This window comes from Phyllostomus hastatus, unplaced genomic scaffold (genome assembly GCF_019186645.2).
Source record: "Phyllostomus hastatus isolate PE091 unplaced genomic scaffold, TTU_PhHast_1.1 phas_contig_86, whole genome shotgun sequence".
In the NCBI taxonomy this organism is placed as follows: domain Eukaryota; kingdom Metazoa; phylum Chordata; class Mammalia; order Chiroptera; family Phyllostomidae; genus Phyllostomus; species Phyllostomus hastatus.
Window position 1 is genome coordinate 42,630,623 of NW_025333977.1, and position 21,336 is coordinate 42,651,958.

Here is a 21,336-nt window from a genome sequence, read left to right on the forward strand (position 1 = left end):
TTTCAGGCCATGGGTTGAGCTCATTTTGTGAAATTTAAGGGGGAAAAATGAAGTTTAATTTACAGTTCATTTTTTAATTTGTTCATGTAAAAATGAATTCATATTTCAAAGTATTTTCAGAATATTATAGAGTTTGCCAATGCATATTTCTTTGGGAATGCTCTTTCCCTGACTTGTTCATTAGTTAACGCCTAAAACCAAATCTGATAACTTGATTAATACATGAAAGTCAATAATTCAGAGAGTAGCTATGTAAAATTACCTTTGAGTACCTGTGGTAGTCCATTTTTCCAGCCTGTTGCTATCTCCTGGAGTCTTAGTATTTTATTCAGAATGTGTGCTATACCTGTCAGATTCATATCAACTGCAAGTATGACAAGCCTGCAATCTGCCCTTCGATCTCAGTTATTGATAAAAATATTAAACAAAGTAAGTCCCTCAGTAGAACCTGCTGTCAAGATGCTAGTAATATTAGTTTTTATTGCTACTTAAATCAATAACAAATACTTAATTTTACTTACATCTAACTTTAAGTTCTCCACATTAGTCCACAAGTTTCTGGTAAGAGGTCAAGCCCCTTGTATAAATCCAAACAAAATCTAGTAGGGATTTAAAATAATCCCTGAATTTGGGGCAAAAATTTTAATGTACTTTTAAAATCACAGAAGCAGACTTGTTCACAGGGGACCAACTAAAATGATGAATGGAATACAACTACATCTTATAAACAGCAGCCAGGATTTGCAGAGAAGAAACTGTTTAATTCCTTTGAGAGCTTTATATTCTCTAATATACAAATGGCTTCAGAGAAGGAAGAATATTCTTCAGTACTGAGGGTGGCGAATTCTAATTTGTGCAGAGTTCCATTAGGCAATGTGAATGAAGGAGGCCTTACTCTCTTACTTTTCCTCCTTTGATGGAAACATGAGCAAAAGAGCTAATACCTGTCCTTTTAACTCTCCCACACAAAGCCACTGAGCAAACTCAGTAACCCTGGCAAATGGTCCCTGGCTCAGTTTAGAGGCAATATGGGGGCTGTGACTACCTGGAGGTATGAGCCTGGGCTAAACAGGAGGGGTAGCCATTTCTAAATGCCAGCTCACTGCTGTCAGGGAAGAGATACTGTACTCTCCCAATATTCCCACCTTTCAGCTTTTTCAAAGGAAAACAGAAATCTAGGTTTTTCATATTATTCTCTTGATTTTTAAATCTCGGCAACCAATGAATTTTTTCTTAAAAACTAACAAACAAAAACACCTTGCCACTCAAAACTGAGGGTGCCCAACAAAACCTTGGCGATATAGGAAATCAGGAAGGAGATGAGTGGAAGGAAGAGCTTGCTGCTCCTCAAAGTCACCCTGCCTTCCTTCCAGATCACCAGGTCTAGGTGGCGTGACCTCCTGCTGGTCGTATTGCAAAGCAGTCCTCCCCGTGCCTGGACCGACCGACCTTTAACACCGTGTCTCAGTCTGAAAGTCTATGTCAGCTCTCAGAGGAGAAATTCTCAGCTGGAAGGTTCTTGCCAGTGTTTGTTGGAGAGGTTAAATGTGATCTCAGCTTTGCAAAATGATTACCATTCAGAGACAGAAGATTTGGGGGAAAATTCCTGACTGATAAAACAATAGGCACAAAAAGTAGAGGTGGAAATGGAGAGTGGCCTGAGATGGGGGTGGCAATGAGAACATTCTAATAGAAGTGGACAGTTTATGTCAATTAAACCTGTGGTCACAAACTGGCCATTTCCATTTATGTGTGGTCATAACACTGTTTAAAGTTAAAATTGAACCTAAAATTGTACTTTCAGAGGGATGCACCCTCCACTGAGTCACTGTCCCTATGACTTCTCATTGTCTTGTATCTGGACCATCACAAATTTACATTACTGACCTGGCCCCCAAAGTACTTGGATCAAAGTACAAAGTATTTATAGCTGGGGATCTTCTATCCCATCTATAAATTTTAATTTTATGTATAGAAACATGTTTCCCTGAGTTAAGTTTATAATGCATAAATCTAATACCTCTTAAACATTATTATATGGTTAGGAATTTGGAACTTCAGGCTGAAAGCTCTGGGGGTGGTGGGGAGGGTGGAGGGATTGAGCAAAAAAAGAAAAAGAACTCACAGACACAGACAAGGGTGTGGTGGTGGTGGCATAGGGAGGTGATGGGTAGAAGGGAGAGAAGGTGTAAGGGAACAAATGGCAATGGGAAAAAGTATCAAAAAATGTGAAAAAATAAAAATGAAAAATGAATAATCTAAATGGAAAAATTTGAGGTGTGGTTTGAAGCTAGAGGAAAGTTTCATTTATATTTTTGGAAGTCCACACATTTGATAATATATCTCCTTTGTATCTGATTTGATAAGCTGTCCCCGTGGCTTGGGAGCCTGATGTAATAGTTCCACAAACCTGGGCACAACTCTGGGCAGGGATTTTAAGGCTCCATCAGATCTGATTGGGCCTCTTTTATTCCAAAACAACTGATCGAGTCTCCACACTAATCAGTGAGTAGTTGGGCAGAGATTTCAGAGGTTTCAATTTTCAGTCAATTGTTCTGATACCACAGACACATGCATTCCTGGGGTTTTGCTCTCATAATTTAAAATCAGTTTTGTTGACACACAGGTAAGCCTTTTATAAGTATCTTTTCTGTGGATCCTCACCACACAACTATTCATTCATCCATTAGGCAGAGACCTACTGACAATACAGGGTCAAAGACTGTGCCAGTTGAAGGTGCTCAGAATGTAGCAGTAAACTCAACTTAAAACCTCTAGTAGGTACACAGGGGAAATACTTTTACACCCATTAAAAATGCATTTATTACTTAAATCATTTTGATTACAGAAGGGTAATTGGAATATGCTCTCTGCATTGAAGATTAAGGCAATGTGAAAGTATGTAGAGTACAACATGAAAGTTATTCCCTTACATTTATATGAGCTTATATACAAATGTCATTCTTTACAAAGATGTGTATTTTTTTAGAAACATCATTTGTAACTTAAAATGTCTTAGAGACCTCTCTCTGTCATCCAATTTTAAAGACTCTCGAGTTCTCCTTCGTCTGTGTGTGGTATTTAATCTCTTATGTTTAGACATGCTGCTGTTCACATTTTGTTTTTCTTACACTGATGTAATGTACAGGTATCTTTGTCTATGTAAGCAACCCTTTCTTGAGGTAGATTACTAAAAGTAGTTTTACTCGGTACACTTAAAATTTTGGATGACACTGAGAAATGTATGTAAGAGTGTCCAATTCTCTTTATTCCTGTCAATGCTGAACCAAACCTGAGTAAACTCTTTACATCTTGCTAAATAGATGGACGAAAATGTCTCATTTTAATTTGTATTTTTCAGTTTGTAAATATCACTTATACTTAACTATATGCAGTTACATGTATATGTATATGTATATACAGAGAACTGTAAATTATTTGTTCATATTTTATTCAATTTTTTATTGCATTATTTTTTCATTGATTTGAGTTTTATTTGTATTTAAAGTATTAAGATTGTCAGAGACATTGAAAATATTTTCTTCTAGACTATCATTTGTCTTCTAACTAGCTATATAACTTTTAAATTTTGTATATAGTTAAATTGGCTATATTTTATGTTATCACTTTAGGTCTTATTTAGGAAGACCATTAACATTCCAAAATTATAGAAATGGCTCCTAATAATCGTAGTTTTTCTTAACATTTAGCTTTGTAATCCCTTTTGAATTCTTTTTAGGAATGACATGAACCAAGCATTAACGTTTTGTTCTGTGGAAGTAGGCTCTGCCCCACACCATTTACTGAACACCCAGTCTGCTGCCTTCACGATGAAAGGCCAGTTTGGCCTGGGTTTCAGAGTCTTCCCCTCAGGAATGAAAATGTGCTGCTTTTCCATCTTCTGAAATTGAATGTCACTGTGGTCAAGTCCAAGGCCAATCTGATTGTTTCTGATGTTGTAAGTGACTTGGATTTTCTGCTTAAATGCCTGTGTAATTATTTTAAACTTGAAATCTGGTAACTGTCAGATTAGCTCATGGTGTTGTTGATTCCAGATGAAATTTTCCTGGCACTCAGTTGATTCTTTAAGTCTTTCCATCTACTTATTACGATATTTCAGGAAAATATTGTTTTATAATGTTTTAACTATTTTCCATGTGTTTTCTTCTTCAAAACACCCACTATCTACCATCAGTTTGTACCGTATTCTCGATAGTCATCATTATATCTTTATTATTTTCTATCTTGTTTTGTGTTATTTCCACAAGTCTGTCTTCTATGTTCTTGACAGTGTGTTTAGAGATTGCATTCTATTTTTGATACTTGTAAAGTGTCTTTTATCTCTTTAGTGATTTTATTATCTGTCCAGCTTTTCCCTGAGCTCTGCAAGCACACTTTTAATACTCCTTAATTATTTCATGCCTTTCTATCAAATCTTGAATCTCTTCTCTGAATATATACATTATACATATATATTATGATAGACTAGAAAATTCATGTTTTCTTTCATAATAATGGAAAGTGTCTGAAATTTTCTGTGATTAAATTTGTTTGGAAGTTGTGGGCTATTTTTTTTTGTCTGAAATTAAAAAAAAATCTAGTTTGCAGTTTTGATGAACATGTTCCACTCCCTCCTTTTTGATTACTCATCCTTAATTGAGATTTGCTATTTATTAAGGAACAGTAGAGGGAAAATGGTAAAGGAGAGTTGAGTAAACTGAGGCCCACTGCCATTTTAATTTGGGTTTTGTTCTGGTTATCTGTTGTTATATGACAAACCACCCCAAAATGGAGTGGTTTGAAACAACAGTTATTTTATTCACAAATCTTCCAATTGGGCAGAATTCAGTGGGTTTAGCTCATGTCTGCTGCACATGCTGGTTTTTGCAGCTCTAATAGGGTTGGAGGATCCTCTTGAAGAACAGTACACCCAGCTGTCTGGGAAGTCTTGGTGGTGGTACTCCTTCCCCAGAAGGACTCTTCACAGGGCAGCTGCGCTCACCCATAACAAAGTGACTGGGGCTAAGGGGTGTGTCCCAAGGACAGAGAGAGGGAGGGGCTAGTTTCTTAAGGATGTCATCCCTTTCTCTGCATTTTATAGATTCAAGGGGAGGAATCATAGACTATACCTCTGGGTGGGAAGAGTGCCAGAGAATTTGGGGAGCATAGTTTAAAACTGCCACCAGTTGTTCATCTTCATCATCTGTTCCTAAATCTGTTTCCTTTCTCTTGGGAATGTATCTTTTTTGAAGTCTGTAGTATTCAAATTGAGATGACATAGAGAAAAACCCCATAAATTACAGGTGAATGATGCTTTGATTTGGAAATTGTGGCCCCCGCTCCCCATAAGTAGCTTCTCACACTGTCCTAGCCAGGAGGGTAGAATGTGGGTCAGCATAGTCTCTATTCACCTTTCATTCTGAAGGGTCAGACTATTTTCCCTCATTTCTCTCTTGGCCCATCCACCTGATCTTATCTGCACCCTTAACAATGGATATTGGCTGGTCCGCCAAGTAATGTGATCTGCTGTCAGGCCTCAGAGGAGCCCACTGGGCTCAGCATCTTTCCATCTCTTGTTCAAGATTTCACATTATTTGGCAGCAATATGTTACACTTACATATTTCATAGTTTCTGGTTTGGAGTTGTGACTATTTCCCAATTTCATGGGCTTTGAAATTTCTTTATCTTTCAGTGTTTTTCTTGGTTTTACTTTGTTGTGAGGGATTCTAGTGGAATAAAAATATTTTATCCTGATATCTTAAGGAGAAGCTCCATATGAACTTTAAAATTACCTTTAACCTTTCTGTTAGAATTTTGGAAGGGAGATGACACAGAAAGTATAGCTTACTTAGGGGGAGGGTTGATTACTTTATAATATTAATCTTCCCATCCTATTTCATAGTAGGTCTTCTCATGACTTATTGTGGCTTTCTTCTCCTTCACTGAAGTTAAGATTTTTCTGCTCAGGTATCATAGAGATTTATTACTTAGAGATATTCTAATTAGTTTATATTTTAATGCTATTGTGAACAACTTAATTTTCCCATTACCATTTCTTATTAGTTGTGGTTAATTGATTTTTCTAAGCCAATCTTTTGTCTGGTCAGATTTCTAGGTTCTGTAATGTTTTACCATTAAAGCTGCTTGTATTTTTAAAGTAGAAATCATGTAAGCTCATCTATTAAGTATTTTATTTTGATTTTCATATTTTAAATTTCTACAATTTTATTCTTTAAACTTCAATATATCCCTGTTTTATAGACATAATAGTCTTTTACAAACATTTTAATAAGTTAATGGAGCTTTGGTTTTCTGCATATTTTTCCACATAAAGTTGATCTTAACTGCTTTCATAATCCGTACCTCCAGTGTAATCTCACTTCTAAAATCCCCCCAAATTTTTATTTTTAAAGATGAGGACAGAAAGATATAGTGAAGCTTCCATCTTGGCGAAATTAGAATGCAGACTTGAAGAGGCTCACTGACTGGTTCAACGGTACAAAGCTAGAAAATAGGAAACTGAACCTACATCCCCAGCCTGACCTTCACTTCCCCATGGAGAAGTAACAAATGCCACCCACACATGAGATATGTCTTAAAATGATACTTTTTTCCACCAAAACTTTTACCAGAATTACTAATAGAAGGAAAAATTGAATGCATACATGTATATATGTGTATTTTTCTATTTTTTATATTTTCTTATAGAGATGCTAGTGAAAAGGCTAAAAGCAGACCACTATGATAACAATAGACAATACCTGAAATCTAACTGGTCCTCACATAATTAAAAATTAACCTTACTTAGAAGATATTCTGATGTCCATAAAAACAATGTAGGCAAGTGAGGATGGGGATAAAGATAATGAAGGCTAAATCTGCAAACATATTATAGGTTAGGATTTAATTTCATGGCATCACATACAGCATTTTCACAAAAATGGCATTAGATCACATTTGACCACTTAACTGCATTCTGGAAACAAGCTACTTGGCACACGCTCCAGAATTTGACTTTAATATATGTAATTTGAGTTAAGTGCCTTTAGAAAAGTCAGATGAAACCACATCATGATTCTGATGCTGCAGGATGACAGCAGCCAGCGTTCAGCCTGATTTTGGGTGTTTTCTTCATCAAAGAATTCACTGGTTCTCACTTCACTTTCTTTTGAAATGAATATCTCTTGCTGTTAACCCATGGAGAGTTAACTAAATAGTGACAGGATTTCTCCCTTCCCCCTTCAGTAAATACTGCCTGCCATCCTGCAGTAAAAATAAATAAATAAGTAAATTTTTTTAAAAAGTCATTGAGGATTGAGGACCCCTGGGACAAGAGAATTGATAAGAGTTCCCAACTTCTTTCCCATAAACAACTGACATTTTAAAACTATTAACACAGGATCCAGGCATTCAAAGACAGTTCATTTATTACCCAATAGCTGGCAAGGGAGCCAGGCCTTGCTATCAGGCTCAGAAAAATGGGCCCTGAGTTTACCTTCGATGGTTGATCAGCTGCTCTTCCCCACGTTTAATCAGATTCCCTGAGCATGACACAGACCAGTGAGGCAGAGCCCACTTAAGACCCGCATAAGCCTGCCATGGAAATTCATTGTGGAACCCAAGAAATATGAACAGACTACATATATGCCAGGCCAAGAGAGAGCTTTCCATTCAGATCAAAATTATGATTGCATATTGATTTGACCCCGTGTTCTCTGAAAAAAAATTGGAAAAAAAATCAGAATTGAGCACCTGAAATAAAAGGCATGTTTTTGGTTTTTCAGAAGGAGAAGTCAGGCTTAAGTGCATTAGAAAGAAAATATGTCTTAGGACAAAAAAAATCTTAACCCAGGGCTCCCAAAAACTATATTTTTGTCTTTTTATATATGCCCTACCTCCCTCAAAATGATAACTTTATTCAGACTCTAAGAGAAGCTTTTCCCCTCCTCCCCAAATCTTTAATGCATGGTGTTTTGCATTACATCAGTAATAGAAGCCAGTATGACAACCTTTGGAAACCATAAGTCATGAGAGACCAAGGTTGTGACTGGTTCTTCTTATAGAAGGCTCTCATGAATGGCCCTGATACCCAGTTATGAACTATCCTCTGCCCCTTGATCAGTGTCATGTCCATGGTTACTACATAAAGAAGGTGAGGGGATCACTATGGGTCCCCTCACCCACCAGATATCAAAGGCCATTAGATAGAGACAAATGACACTCAGGTATAGTGGTAAAAGTGCAATGTATCAATCAAGGAAGGACTGGTTATTCAGGAGAGAAAGAAAGATTTAGTTATTCAATCAAACTTTGAGTAGTTTAAATTATCCTAAATATTGGTATTAAATTCAGGGGGTGATTGTCAAGTACCACCTCAAAATTTCAAGTCTAACTAGAAAAAAAAATTTTTGTGAAGGATGCAGATTAAGATCCAGTGCATTAATTCACCCTTCACCTGTCCCAGTGCTCACCACAAGGCCCTCTGGATATTATTTGTCTTTATGTGCAGTCATGCCTACTAGGAAAGAGAGCTCTACTGTATGATCTTTGGGGTACTTGAAATTCTGCAACAGTAATTTCCTGTGGTGAATTAATAAAGTAGATGCTGATTATGATTCAGCATCCTGAGTAGCTTGACTACAGAAAGAAAATGACCTGATCATGCCAGTATGAATACTCTGGTCCTTGGGTCAGTAATTTCTTGATGTTTGGCACCCTGGTTTCCACCTCTATCTCTGTACTTGGCTTAGTGCAAGTAACTCCCTTCATGCATGGATGGTGGGTCCAGGCACTCTGCTTAAAGAGCCAAAATGTCCAATGGGGCTAAAAGGAATTAGGAGCTGCTATGACTGAGTGACAGTGTATAGCAGAAGGCAGGACTACCTCCTCTAAATCTTTCTCTCAAAACTGGCTTATTGCCCAGAACATTGGCTCATAGTCACATGTTCACATGTTCACTTAAAGAATTTTTATTAGAGCATCTCATCACACAGCATATCAACAACTGGTGTGGTATGAAATGTCCCTTGCTGTCCATCCATGGAGGTAACCTCTTCCCAGGAATTGAACAGATGGGGTCTTAGAGTGGATCTTAAACATGACATCATGGGAACATAAGGGGAGCAGAACTGGGTTAGAAACATGAAGAGGACAAAGGGAAAATGAAGGACAGCCTCTAGAGAGAACCTGACAAACTCACAACTGGAGACACTAGATGTACAAAGGGTAGAACCTAAAATCTGGAGGGGGAAATGAAGGGGTAGTAGGGGAAATGCCTTATTGGCTTCCTAATGCATAGTAAACTTTTGCACTGTCTGAAATTATTAAAGACTATGCAGGGGTGTCCAACCTTTTGATGTCTCTGCACCACAGTGGAAGAATAATTGTCATATTGGGCCACACATTAAATACATTATGACATGTAATCACAAAAAAAATCTCACAATGTTTTAGGTAAATTTACAATTTTGTGTTGGGCCATATTCATAGACATCTTGGGCTGCATGCGACCCACAGGCAGCAGGTTGGACACCCCAATAGAATTTCATAGCAGGTGTAAGTTGATTTCAACATTTTTAAGCCAAGTTGAAAAGGGTTATCTATTATCAAATTCTTTTGCACCATATTGAGAAACATTTTGGTGAACATGGCTACGTGAGTGCAAACTGGATTGCTTTAATAAAACAGCTCTGCTGTGCCTCCAATTTGTCTACACAAAATATCTTTCCCTCTATAACCACTCAATGTCCACCATCTTTTAGTCTTGTGGTACATTACGGATTGCTTGGTTCTACATTAATTTTACCCCTTCCCATTCATCATTATTTTTGTCAAATTCCTTGTCAGATTTAGGATTGTTCCACCAATTTCTTTACTTATCATTCCTTGTCTTCCCACTTCCTACTTCTATCATTGGTTATCTCTGAGTGATAAACTTTGTCAATCTGAAAGTGTCTTAATTTCATTCTTACTTTTCGTTGACTTTAGAACCTTGATTGTAGGTTATTTTTCTTTGATACTTTGTACATATTATTTCACTATCCTCTGGCAGCTGTTACTGCAAATGAGAAAACTGCTGTCATCCAAATTGTTTTCCATTGTAAGTTATCCTTGATCCTCTCTGGTTGCTTTTAAGATTTCTACTTTGTCTTTGATGATTTCACATTTCACTATAAGGTATTTGGTGAATTCATCCAATTCTGGACATAATATGATAGTTCAATTTTTTCTTCAATTCCAGAAAATTATTATCTAGTATCTCTTTAGATATTGCTACAAATCAATTCTCTTTGGTTTCTTTTTTTTTGAAATTTTTATTGACTTAGTCTGAACTTTTCTTATACTATCTGTCAAGTTACTTCACCAGGCCTTCATATTTTTTATCTGTTCTGCCTTCTGCATTATTTGCCAGCTTTATCTTCCGGTTCACAAGCTGGATTTAATATGACAGTTATCACATCTATTTGGTTTTTAATGTCAACATCTGAATCTTCATTTTGAAATATTCTTTTGCTTTCTATTTTATTAATTTTCTTAACTTGGCTCCTCCATTTATCCCTTCAGCCATTTTTAATATGCCCATTTATAATTTATCTCAAATTTTTATCTTTTTTTTTAGTTCTTTAGGGTGTTTGTTCTTCTGATTTAATTTTTTGTTTATCTCTTGGCTTTTCTTCATAGTTATTTCCTTTTGTGGCCTGTAAATTTTTATCGTGAACTCATTTTCAGGAAGAGTTGTTTTTTTCTATGGAATTTCCATGTGCCTGAGTTAAAAAGTCTCACTTCAAAGCCCTAAGGCACATTTGAAAATAGAGAAAGGGAAATGAAGCTGAGACGCATGTTTTAATAGTCCTTAAAACTTTCTGCCTTTATTTACTTGCTCATAGTTTCTATATCACAACTGTTCAGGGCAGGGGTTTGATTCAAATTACAGAATCATGACAGGTTTTCTCACTGTTACATAAGGATGATTGATGGATAGAGTCTGTGTAACTGAGGGAGCACTTTGAGAGTCCCAGCTTTATCCAAAGAGCTTTGCTCAAGTTACATTACCATAAGTGAGTCCACAGACAGGGCTCTGATTTCCACATGGAAATTGACTCTAGCTTCAAAACCTCTGGGTCCATAGCCTACCCCAAATCATGTGGCCCCTGACAGGGGTAGCTTTCTACTCTTGCCGTGATTTCTCTCACTCATTACACCCAGGGAATTTCCTTTTCTCTTCTTCGAATCAATCCTACAAGTAGAAAAGATTTTTAGCCTTTTAAAATAAAGCATCCCTTTGAGTTTGTAATGGCATGGAGCTTAACTGATTCATTTCTATCCACCACATTCTGAATATTCTATGATTGTGAAATGCGGTAGCTCTTGTTCCAGGATGTCCATTATACTTGTCCTCCAATCACTTTCTTTAATCATCATCAGAGGACATGCTTATTAATTTTAGAAAGAGGGGAAGGGAGGGAGACAAAGAGGGAGAGAAACATCAGCCTGAGAGAGAACTATTCATTGATTATGTGTGTGTGCCCTGACTGGGGACCAAACCCAGGCATTTGACTGAAATTGAACCCATGACCTCTCAGTTTACAGGACAACACTCCAACCAACTGAGCCACACCAGCCAGGGCCAATCACTTTCTTCTAATAATAGATTCCATACCACTGACCACAAGGATGGGGATACAATTCAGATCTGGCCAATCATTATGTTGAATTCCCTTAGAGTACTATGTCATTGGCATAGAGGTGATTGTCTGAAACAAGCAGAGCCAATGGAAGTTCTCTGTGTCTGATATGCAAATATTGGGAAAATTAAGTATTACATTGAGTCAGAACAATACAAGCCTGGAGAAGCCATTAGTCATCCTCTTCTGCTTTGTAGAGTAAGTCATCTATCTGTACCAGGAAAGAATGAGGTTCGAACTCAAAAGGAATCAGGGACAAGAAAAAATAGACAATCGTATTTGAATCCCTGAGATCTGGCATGCCCAGAGTTGGCCTAACCCCTGTTAAATAGGCCAAAGAATTCCTAAGCTAATTTGAACTGAGTTTCTGTCACTTACATCTGACTTATATGTCAATAAATTAAAGTACAATGCAATTGAGATAAAGCCCTTCAATGTGGGTTTATTTAATTTATTTATTTTTGGTAGGTCAGTGTTTTGTGCATGGTTTTACGTGAAGCAAAGAAAGTCATGAGAAACAGTGAGTGAATGTCAGAGCTAATCTGGGTGACAGGGACAGACACAGGATATAGCCAAGGTCAATTCCCAGGAATCTGCACAGTGCCGTGAAGAACTAGGGTAGGGGGGACAGTGAAGTCGTAGGCAGGAAACAAGAACCAGATATCAGGAGTGGGAAAACAACAAGCAGCACTGCAGCAGCAGCAAGCAGGGTGTGGGCAAAAATACTGGGCGTCCTGACTCACATCTAGGCAGAGGTCAGCTGAGCCCTGCCTCCCGCTGCTTCTTAAGGAGGCCAGGAAGCCTTCCCACTCCTGCCAGGTGATGCCACCTGGTGTCCAAAAAATGCATCAGTGTAGAATTGACTGTCAGGGGAAGGGGCTCCTTATACAAAAAGGGCCGTAACTTTTTTAAAATTACTTTTTAATCACTGCAATATCTTGACAGACATCAAAATAAATGTGACTATCAGTTTCCAAGGCAAATATAAAATGAATTACCTTCAGAAAGATGTTATACTTTCTGGTTGTAACAATTTCCATTTATTCTCATCAAAAGAAGACACCTTCTTATCACTTTGGTGTTTACAACTATGGGTCAGATGGGAAAACTAGGGCTAATGAGGATAACTAATAAAGCTTTTCAAGTATTTGAAGGAAGCAATATAAAAATCTTCTGAAATAAATTTTAATAAGAGGATTAGTATTTGAAAGGGTGAACTATTGGTAACTCATATGCAGCAATTATTTGGGAGCCTTCTAAATAGTTGTTGCATGTTCTGGGAAAGGAGAAAAGTATAACTTGCATTCAAGGAGCTTGCTATCTACTTAGAAATGCTGTACCAAGAGGAAGAATTTAATTTCCTTAATGATTTGTATTAATAACCGAACCCTATTCAGATATTTTCTGAGATGATTTTTACAACAAGGTTTTGCTGCACATATGTATTAAATCATGTTACAGCTATTGTCTGCCCGTTTCAATGAGGAGTAGCTCAGGGCCAGTCGCAATGGGCGACTGTACCCATGCATCTTATCACCAGTGCTCGGCATGATGTCTGCCACACATGGCCTCTCTGTAAATTTCCTTTGAATGCCTGGATAATATCTCAAGTTTCCTCCTAGTGGCATGGTTCTTTGGCTCTCATAGCCATCTCATTAACTTCTATGTTAAATTTCCCTTAAGATGTATGGATTACAAAAAATGTGGTCTTTCAAAATGTCACTCAATCTAAGTGCTAAGCATTCACCAGTATTACATTTTAAATGACATTTTCTAGTAAGGACCTCTAAGCAGCATAAAACACTCTCATCAGAAAAGAGAAAACTAGTGCTCCATTTCTCTCTCTCTTTTGATGATCAACATTGAATTTCCTTACAAGAATTTGTTTAACGTGGAATAAAGGCACTTCCTGTGTATTTATTGTCATCCGAGAGCCAGCTGTTTAATGAGGACCTTATTTTAGCTCTAAGAAAATCTGGAGGTATTTGCACATGTGGAATTAGTTCATAAGTAGAAGTTTCAGTACTATACGGCAGTATTTCTTTTTTGAAGATAATAGCTAAAAATGCCCTCTTTCTGTTCTTTCATGGGTAAAAACAATTTCAGACTTAAACCTATATAGAATCTGTACAAATGAAGATTGTCAATTATCAAGTATGTTAATACGGAGTTCTTTGGACCAGAGTTGATCATAAGTACTTCAGTCTATTTCCAATAAACATATATAAGCTGAAAGAAGAAGACAAAAGTCACCTGTGCTCCCAACTAACACTTGATTATATATGTATTTATAATTGATATAACTACACACATATGAATTTGGTTGTGATCTTTTTCTACCAAAATAGATCTTATTGCATATGCCAATTTTAAATTTTCTTATCTTCTTTAGAAATATATTGTAAACAGCTCTTCACATTAACACATGTTTTTCTATATATTTCAAGTAACTACATAGAATTACACGATATTAATATATTATAATTTATCATATTTTTCATACTATAAGATGCACTTTCCCGCCCAAATTTGGGAGGAATAATGATTGTTAATGCTGCTGTTAAGTTCTGTTTACATTTACATTGGTGAAATATTATGTTATTAAATATTTCACCACATTTTTTGCTTCAAAAGTTTTTTTCCTATTTTCCTCCTCTAAAAGCTAGGTACATCTTATGGTCCGAAAAATACGGTACTCAACCAAATAGTACCTTACATACAACTTTTTGCTCTAGTTAGCTCACTCATCTTCATGCACAGACTCATACACGACCTGAATTACTTCTTTGTCCAAAGTTCTAGAAATGAAATGGATGGATCAATAGATTCATAAATTCAAATGACTCAATAAATATTGCTGAATTGCCTTTGTAAAAGTTTTATCACTTTTCTCTTTCACTAAGAATATAGAAGTCCCTTCCACAAACCCTGACTTGTGCCAAATATGATTTTTCTTTCTTGAGTTCTGAAGATTTGAAGATTCACTAAGCAAAAACTGATATCCACTGTTGGTTTATTTTATTTCTTTTTTTTATTGTTGTTCAAGTACAGTTGTCTCCATTTTCACCCCACCATGTCCCCCTGCCCCACCGATCCCTGCCTCTCACCCTTGAAACCACCCCCTTTGGCTTTGTCCATGTGTTTTACTTCATTATTTGTGAAGCTGATCTTATTTAATAGGACTAATGACCATTTATGTTTCTTTCCTTATTCATTACCTACTGATAGCCTTCGACCATTTTTTCTATTTTTCTTACTTGTTCTTTATTGGTCTTTAACAAGAGCAATTTTTGGCAGCTTATACCTAACATGCATTGAGTGCTATAAGTCAGGCCGCTTTAGGTGCACTATGTTTAATCCCAACCAATTAGGTAAAAGTGATCTTTCCCGTCCTCATCTTATAATGAGGCATCTGAACCACAGACGGATTAAGTAGCTTACCTAAGTTAACATAACTAGTACATTTAGTGTATTAAGGAGATTAAAAATTCATCACATATATTATAAGCACAATTAACCTATCAAAATATGTGTTGAAATTGCTGTGGTTGGTTTATCCTTCATCAATTAGTTTTATTTGTAGTAGATTTTGCCTGTTAAGACTATTTGACTCTATTGCTATAAATAAATTGACTCTATTGCTTTTATAGTTTCTGCTTTTGATATCTTGATCACCTGAAAATTATTTTAAATAAATATAATCCAAACATATATAAACATTCAGACAGTAAGGAAGGATATAAAACAAATAGTTAAAGTACATGTTTTCCCTTTCCATAAGCTATGGTCTTACAAAGAGAAGTATCTTATTTTCACTATTTATGTTTTTATTTCTTTTGATGGTGGCCCTCTGACTCTGAATAATATGCATACATCTCCATTTCTTGATTTACCAAATCTACACGGTAGATACTGATTTAGTATTATGAAAGATGTGGTATTTTAGTTAATTTATCCCTTCCTTTCCTTCTCCCCTCCTCCACCTAACTTTTACAAGAAATATCAATTTTCACTGTGAGTACCTGTATAACTTTAATATACTCCAACCTCTATTTCTTGATTTATCAACTTTCAATGGTATGCTTTAAATAAGTGGTTCATTCATAACAGGGGAAATCATATGTAAAAATGGTTATTCTCTATATTCCTTGGATCATAAAATGTCATATTTATGAAGGAATGTTTCACTAGAAGCAGGTCTATCTTTACTCATTTTAATAAAACCAGAAGATCTGTGTGAGTAGAATAAAAGATATAAATATAAAAGATTATATGAATTATTCTCAGTATATATTTATTTATATAGCATAGGTTATATAAATTATGGAGGCTTTCTAACTAGATTGCTCTTTTTACTGCTCTGAATAATTTTGTGATGTATATAGAACAATTATACTTCCCTTGCACAGATAAGGAAACAAGCACAGAGAGTTCATGGCTAAATGTAGTCACTGCAGAGGTCTTGCAGGTTTTGTTTGATTTTGTTTCTATCCAGCATTCACCCACTTTTCCTTTTTGCAGCATTATCACCCTAAGCAATAATCCCACTGTTCCCCAGACTTAGTTCATGTGCTTCCAAATGAAACTGATTACACCTTTGGACTCATGAAGTGTGTGGCTAGACCTGAGCAGTACCTTTCCCTGGCTGCAGTGACTAGTTCCCAGTGGGTCTGGAATGGCATAGAAATCTATGAGCTATACAGAGATTTGGGCTGGAAATTGTGAGACAGAATTTTTCTCTATTCTTAAAGAATGACGCAGCCCTAAGAGTGAAGGACATCCTGTGACCACATAAGGGAGCTAAATCTAAAGAAGCTGAGTGAGAAAAGAGAGTCCTGTTCACCCCCACAGGCCCTCTCCTGGGCCATTTCTACTCCTGCTGTCCAGGTGCCTCAGCCAACACTGACTCCCCTTTTGCTTACCTGGTTTGGGTTGGTTTCCTGTCAACTGCGATAACTGCACCAGTAATTTCTGGCAACCCTGACACCTGCTCTCTCGACTTAAACCTAGGGTTCCTTCTCCTTGACCAGGCTGCCTCTGAAAGTAATGTCTTGGTGAAGAATCAAAACCACACATCCTGAGACCTCTTCAGTTTATCTTGTACTTTTCTTCACAACCTACTAAACAATCTTTAGAAATGCAAATCCATTACATGGAGTTCAGTCCTGCATGAACTAGTATACATAGGTTTGGGCATGGCATTCTCTATGTACCTGAAATAGCAGTGTGGGTCAAGCTAATTTCAAAACTCTTATATTAAATAAAGTTACTTTCATTTTAAGATGAACAATTCTGGATCATTTAACCCATAGGGATACCACTCACCACCTGCTGCTGTATACAAGAGAGTGGTTATTAAGTTCAATTATAAATAGTGTCTGAAAATCAGAGTACACTAACATGTAAAATTGTAAAACTACTCAAAGTTCAGAGGATGATTTTCAAGCAAGGAGATCTGCTGGTGGGAGATGGACAGTGAATGGAAGTGTGTGGCCATTCTGAAGGGTCTCTGGAGGCACTGCCAAGGGCCACTGTGACTAATGATTTGGGTTGTTTATCACACTGGATTTCTCACCAAAAATGTGTAATTTTTCTTTTCCATGGTACAGAAGAGCTCTATCACTATTTCTAAACTTAACCCCCCCACCACCACAAAGATGGAACCAAAACAGAGAAAACATGGAAGAGGTTTTCATCCATTCTTATGCATTTCAAGTACATCGACAGTGTGGAAAATGTTACTACCTAAACAACAAATACACACAGAAAGCCATGGTTGCTATGCTGTACTGGAAGGGGACTAATGGAGGTCAGGGCATGGTGAGGGGTAGGCCAGTGGGTCCTGAAGGAAGAGATGGTGTAAGAGGTGAAAGACTTGATGAGGCAGAAACAGAGGCTGGGAGAAGCGACACTGTGGTGCTAGGACATGAAGGTACCCGCCATGCATGGTTTAGCATGCAGGGAGAGAAGAGTAGAGAGACAAATATTCAAACTTATAGTCTGAAAGTCACAGAAAACTTCAATAATTTTTAAATAGGGTTTTTCTCAAAGGGAACTAGAAAATAGGTGAAAGAGAGAGTGTAGAGCTGGGGCACTAAAAGGATGGTGCATGTGCAAGTAGGTATACAAAAAGAATATCATGTGCTGTACACTAAGTGTAAGAAGCATGTGAGCAAGAACAGTGAAGAGTACGGAACATGGATGACTGCGTGAGGTGGAGGCACCGGTGGGCAGACAGCCCGTGCCCGGGACAGTGAGATCTGTCCACTCAGTGGAGATCAGGGGAGGCTCTGGTGGAGTCCAAGGCAGCAGGCAGAAGAAAGCCTGCGGATTCAATCGTGTAGATGTTATTGTGTGCGTCGGGTATTCCTAATGCAAGATCACCTGTACTTTAAAGATGGAATTCTTTAGAGTCACCTCGATTGCCAAAGCTGGGGAGCACAAGGTTTTAGCTAATGTGGCAAGCATCTCCTGCGGTGAAGGCGGAGATCTTGATGGGTAGGGAGGGGAGTAGCAAAGGTACTTCCACTAATAACTGCATGTGGACCTGAGGTGACACTAAACAGACTGTTGAAAGCCCCCCTGGCTTGTGCTAAATCAGCAGCATCAACATTTGTCCCTGAAGTCTGCATTTTTAATGCAACTGCTGCAAATGGAGGTGCTGCCCCGGAAAGGCCAACGTTCCCTGGACTGTGGCTAAGTGATTCTTCCCCAGAGCTTTCGTACATCAGTGGTTTGGCTCTTTGCTCTGCTCTTTATAACTTGGCAGCTCAGACAGTGAAAATAGGAGACTTGGCAGATTTTTTAAAAATTTGAAAAGTGTGTCTTTAATACTATTTGTATTTCTTGGACAGGGATTCCTGATGTCCTAATTAATTTTCTTGGTGTTTCTTTAAAGCATTCTTCAGCATTTGTGAGCATTCTTCTGCCATGGCTTTTGCTCTTAATTTGCTCCCATATTTTCCTTTAATGCAAGAAGGGCACTTTTTGGTGGCCAGGTGAAACATAAGTTTACTTAGAGACTCTTACTTGCAAGTTGCTGAACTGAGGGGCAGTTCTGGTCCATCTTTACAAAATGTCAGCTGGCAGGAAACAGGAGCAGAGCTGCTTTGCTGTGTCCTCCCTCTTGTGATCTGATTTCTAAGAGTCCTTTCTTATTGCATAACACACTTTCAAACATATTTGAAGTAGTGAACATTTTGAATTGAATCCTGTGGTCACATTTAATTGTTCGATAGTTACTTTCCTGTGGTTATTTGACAGTTGCCCAAAATGGTGGTCTTAATATAAAACCAATAAGAGACCTCTGACACAGGGAAAGCCACTGAAGTGGCATTTATTAAATACAAATGGTGTCCACTGAGGGGTGAGGAAAGAGCGTTAGTTCTCATCTCAAAAAGAAAATTCTTTCAGGATGAAGGAAGAATTATGAGAGCTCTTAGTGAAGCTCTGTCGGTTTCACTTGTCATGTGATGATTTAAAGTTGCATGTGTTCCTGTAACACATCATAATTGCATCGAGAAATGAAAAGAGTATTCTGACTCTCAAGTTCTTTTTCCAATTGTTTGCCAAGATTACTATAAATATAATGGTTTCTATTAGTCTATTAACTGGAAAATGACTCGTTTAAGGAACATAATTAAATGATGCTGATTTGAAATTAAGAAAGCTCGCTTATGTGCATTTTAGGAACCCTAATTGAATCAGCTAAATATGTACATTGAGAAAAAATAAATAAATGTTACCTTCTCCATAGTGTGCTATAACAGGCTGAAATCATGAAACCTATTAACAGAGTTAGACATTAGATGCCTAATGAATTATACTCAATACTGGAGATTTTCTTTTGTAACAATTCTTTGTAAGCTAAGCTAGAATTTGTCTGTATCTCTATGAGATAATACAAAATATGCAATTAAAACCAGTAGGAATTATCACCAAGTGGAAGCCTATTTCACATCACCAAAGAAACATTGGCCGAATTCTGGTACTTACTATGTTAGCACTATGGCCACTGCATCATTCAGCACACTCTCCCCAAACAAGAGTGTGTACAGGTCGGGGTCAACATGCAGTTCATGGAAGATGGCCAGCACTGTCACTAGGAAAAAACACACACAAACATGCAGAGTCAGCTGAGACACAGCCATGGAACTGTACCTGGCTGTGGTCACTCAGGAAAGCATTCACTCAATGCTTATCTCAAATCCGTCCTCTATACCCACAAGAGAGCTTTACTCAAAAACTCATCTGATAGGTGACTCCTCTTGCTTAGAGACTTCTCTGGGCTCCCACTGCTTATAGAGAAAGTCTGAGCTTCTTGTCCACATTTTCTGTAACCTGCACCCTGTTTACCTCCCAGTGTGTACCTCTGCACTCCTGCCTGCCTCTCCTTTGATGCCTCTCTCAAATCACACTGAACTTACCATAATTACCTCCCAAGAAAATGGTGAGGTTTTTTAACTACCTTTGCATTTGGATTCCCTTTACCAAGACAGCAATTTCTTTCCCATCCATGCGCTACCATCCCCTCATTTCTTAAATACATAAACACACACACATTTGCACACACACACACACACACACATTCTTGCTATAAAAAAACTTGATTCAATCTTTTAAAGCCTCTCAAGTGTTTCCCTAGGCCCCTGACTGCTGAGACCTGTCTCACTCCTTTTTTGATCCCAGCATTTGCATTAAATCACAGAACTTATCACAGAAGAGACTGTGAGCTCCCTGGGGTAGGACCAATCTTTGCAACACAGGGCACTTGGCAAATGCTCAGGAAGTACTTGATGCATGAATGACCAAGTGAATGAATGAATAAATAAATGAATGTTTTGCAGTGGTCTACTCCAATGAAGCAACAGGTACTTGGCACCTGGCTCTCATTCTCTCCTGAGGTCATACGCATCTGCAAAGAGGGACTCGATGTTCCTAAGAGCAAGACCTAAGGACATATTTCTGGTGGGCTGCCACAAACTCGAACGAAGCACCTGTGAGTACATCAGGACAGGAAATAATCACATGCTGATTATCTGTGCTCATCAAAACTGTGCAGTGTCTTGTCATTTGAAACAGTTATGCAAAGTGTGAACAGCCATCATTAGGAAAATGATTCATTGAGTTGATTGCCAAAGGGGGAAAAGGGTGATTGAAAATAATACTGATGGTAAATTTTTAAGGCAGAGTGGGCATTTTAATTTCTGTTCTTTCCTATTTCATGGACTGTGAAGTTAATAACTATGTTGTACAAAAGAGTGCTATGAGGGGGAAAAGCTGAATTTGAAGCTTTTATAAGTAGGGTCAAGAAGTTTGGTGCTTGTCCTGAGTGAAGTGGAGCCACGGAAGGGTTTAGTCAGTAGGGTGACACTATCTAGTTCAAACTTTAGAGATGAACTCAGGCAGCAGGGCAGCGAACAGAACAGATGTGTGGCTAGAAGGCTTCCCAAATGTCCCCGCAAGAGAGAATCTGAACCAAAACAGGAAGAGTCCTTGATTCAGGCTCCCAAACTCCTGTTCATCCACCACACTGACTTCTCATAGGTCAATGGCCACATGCATTGTACTTTACCCATTCATTGGATTTCATCCTCTCTAGCAGAGGGCTAGAATATAGTAAGCCTTTAATGAGTGAATGAATAAAAAGAA

General features: G+C 37.7%; 1 protein-coding gene across 1 annotated transcript in view; it reads right to left on the reverse strand.

Annotated features, from left to right (window-relative positions):
- The window catches only part of SLC9A9 (solute carrier family 9 member A9), a 528,656-nt gene that overhangs the window by 342,132 nt on the left and 165,188 nt on the right, over positions 1-21,336 (reverse strand). Inside the window, exon 6 of the mRNA XM_045851938.1 lies at positions 19,681-19,786. Coding sequence (XP_045707894.1) covers positions 19,681-19,786 — 106 coding nt within the window. The remainder of the gene's footprint in view (positions 1-19,680; positions 19,787-21,336) is intronic.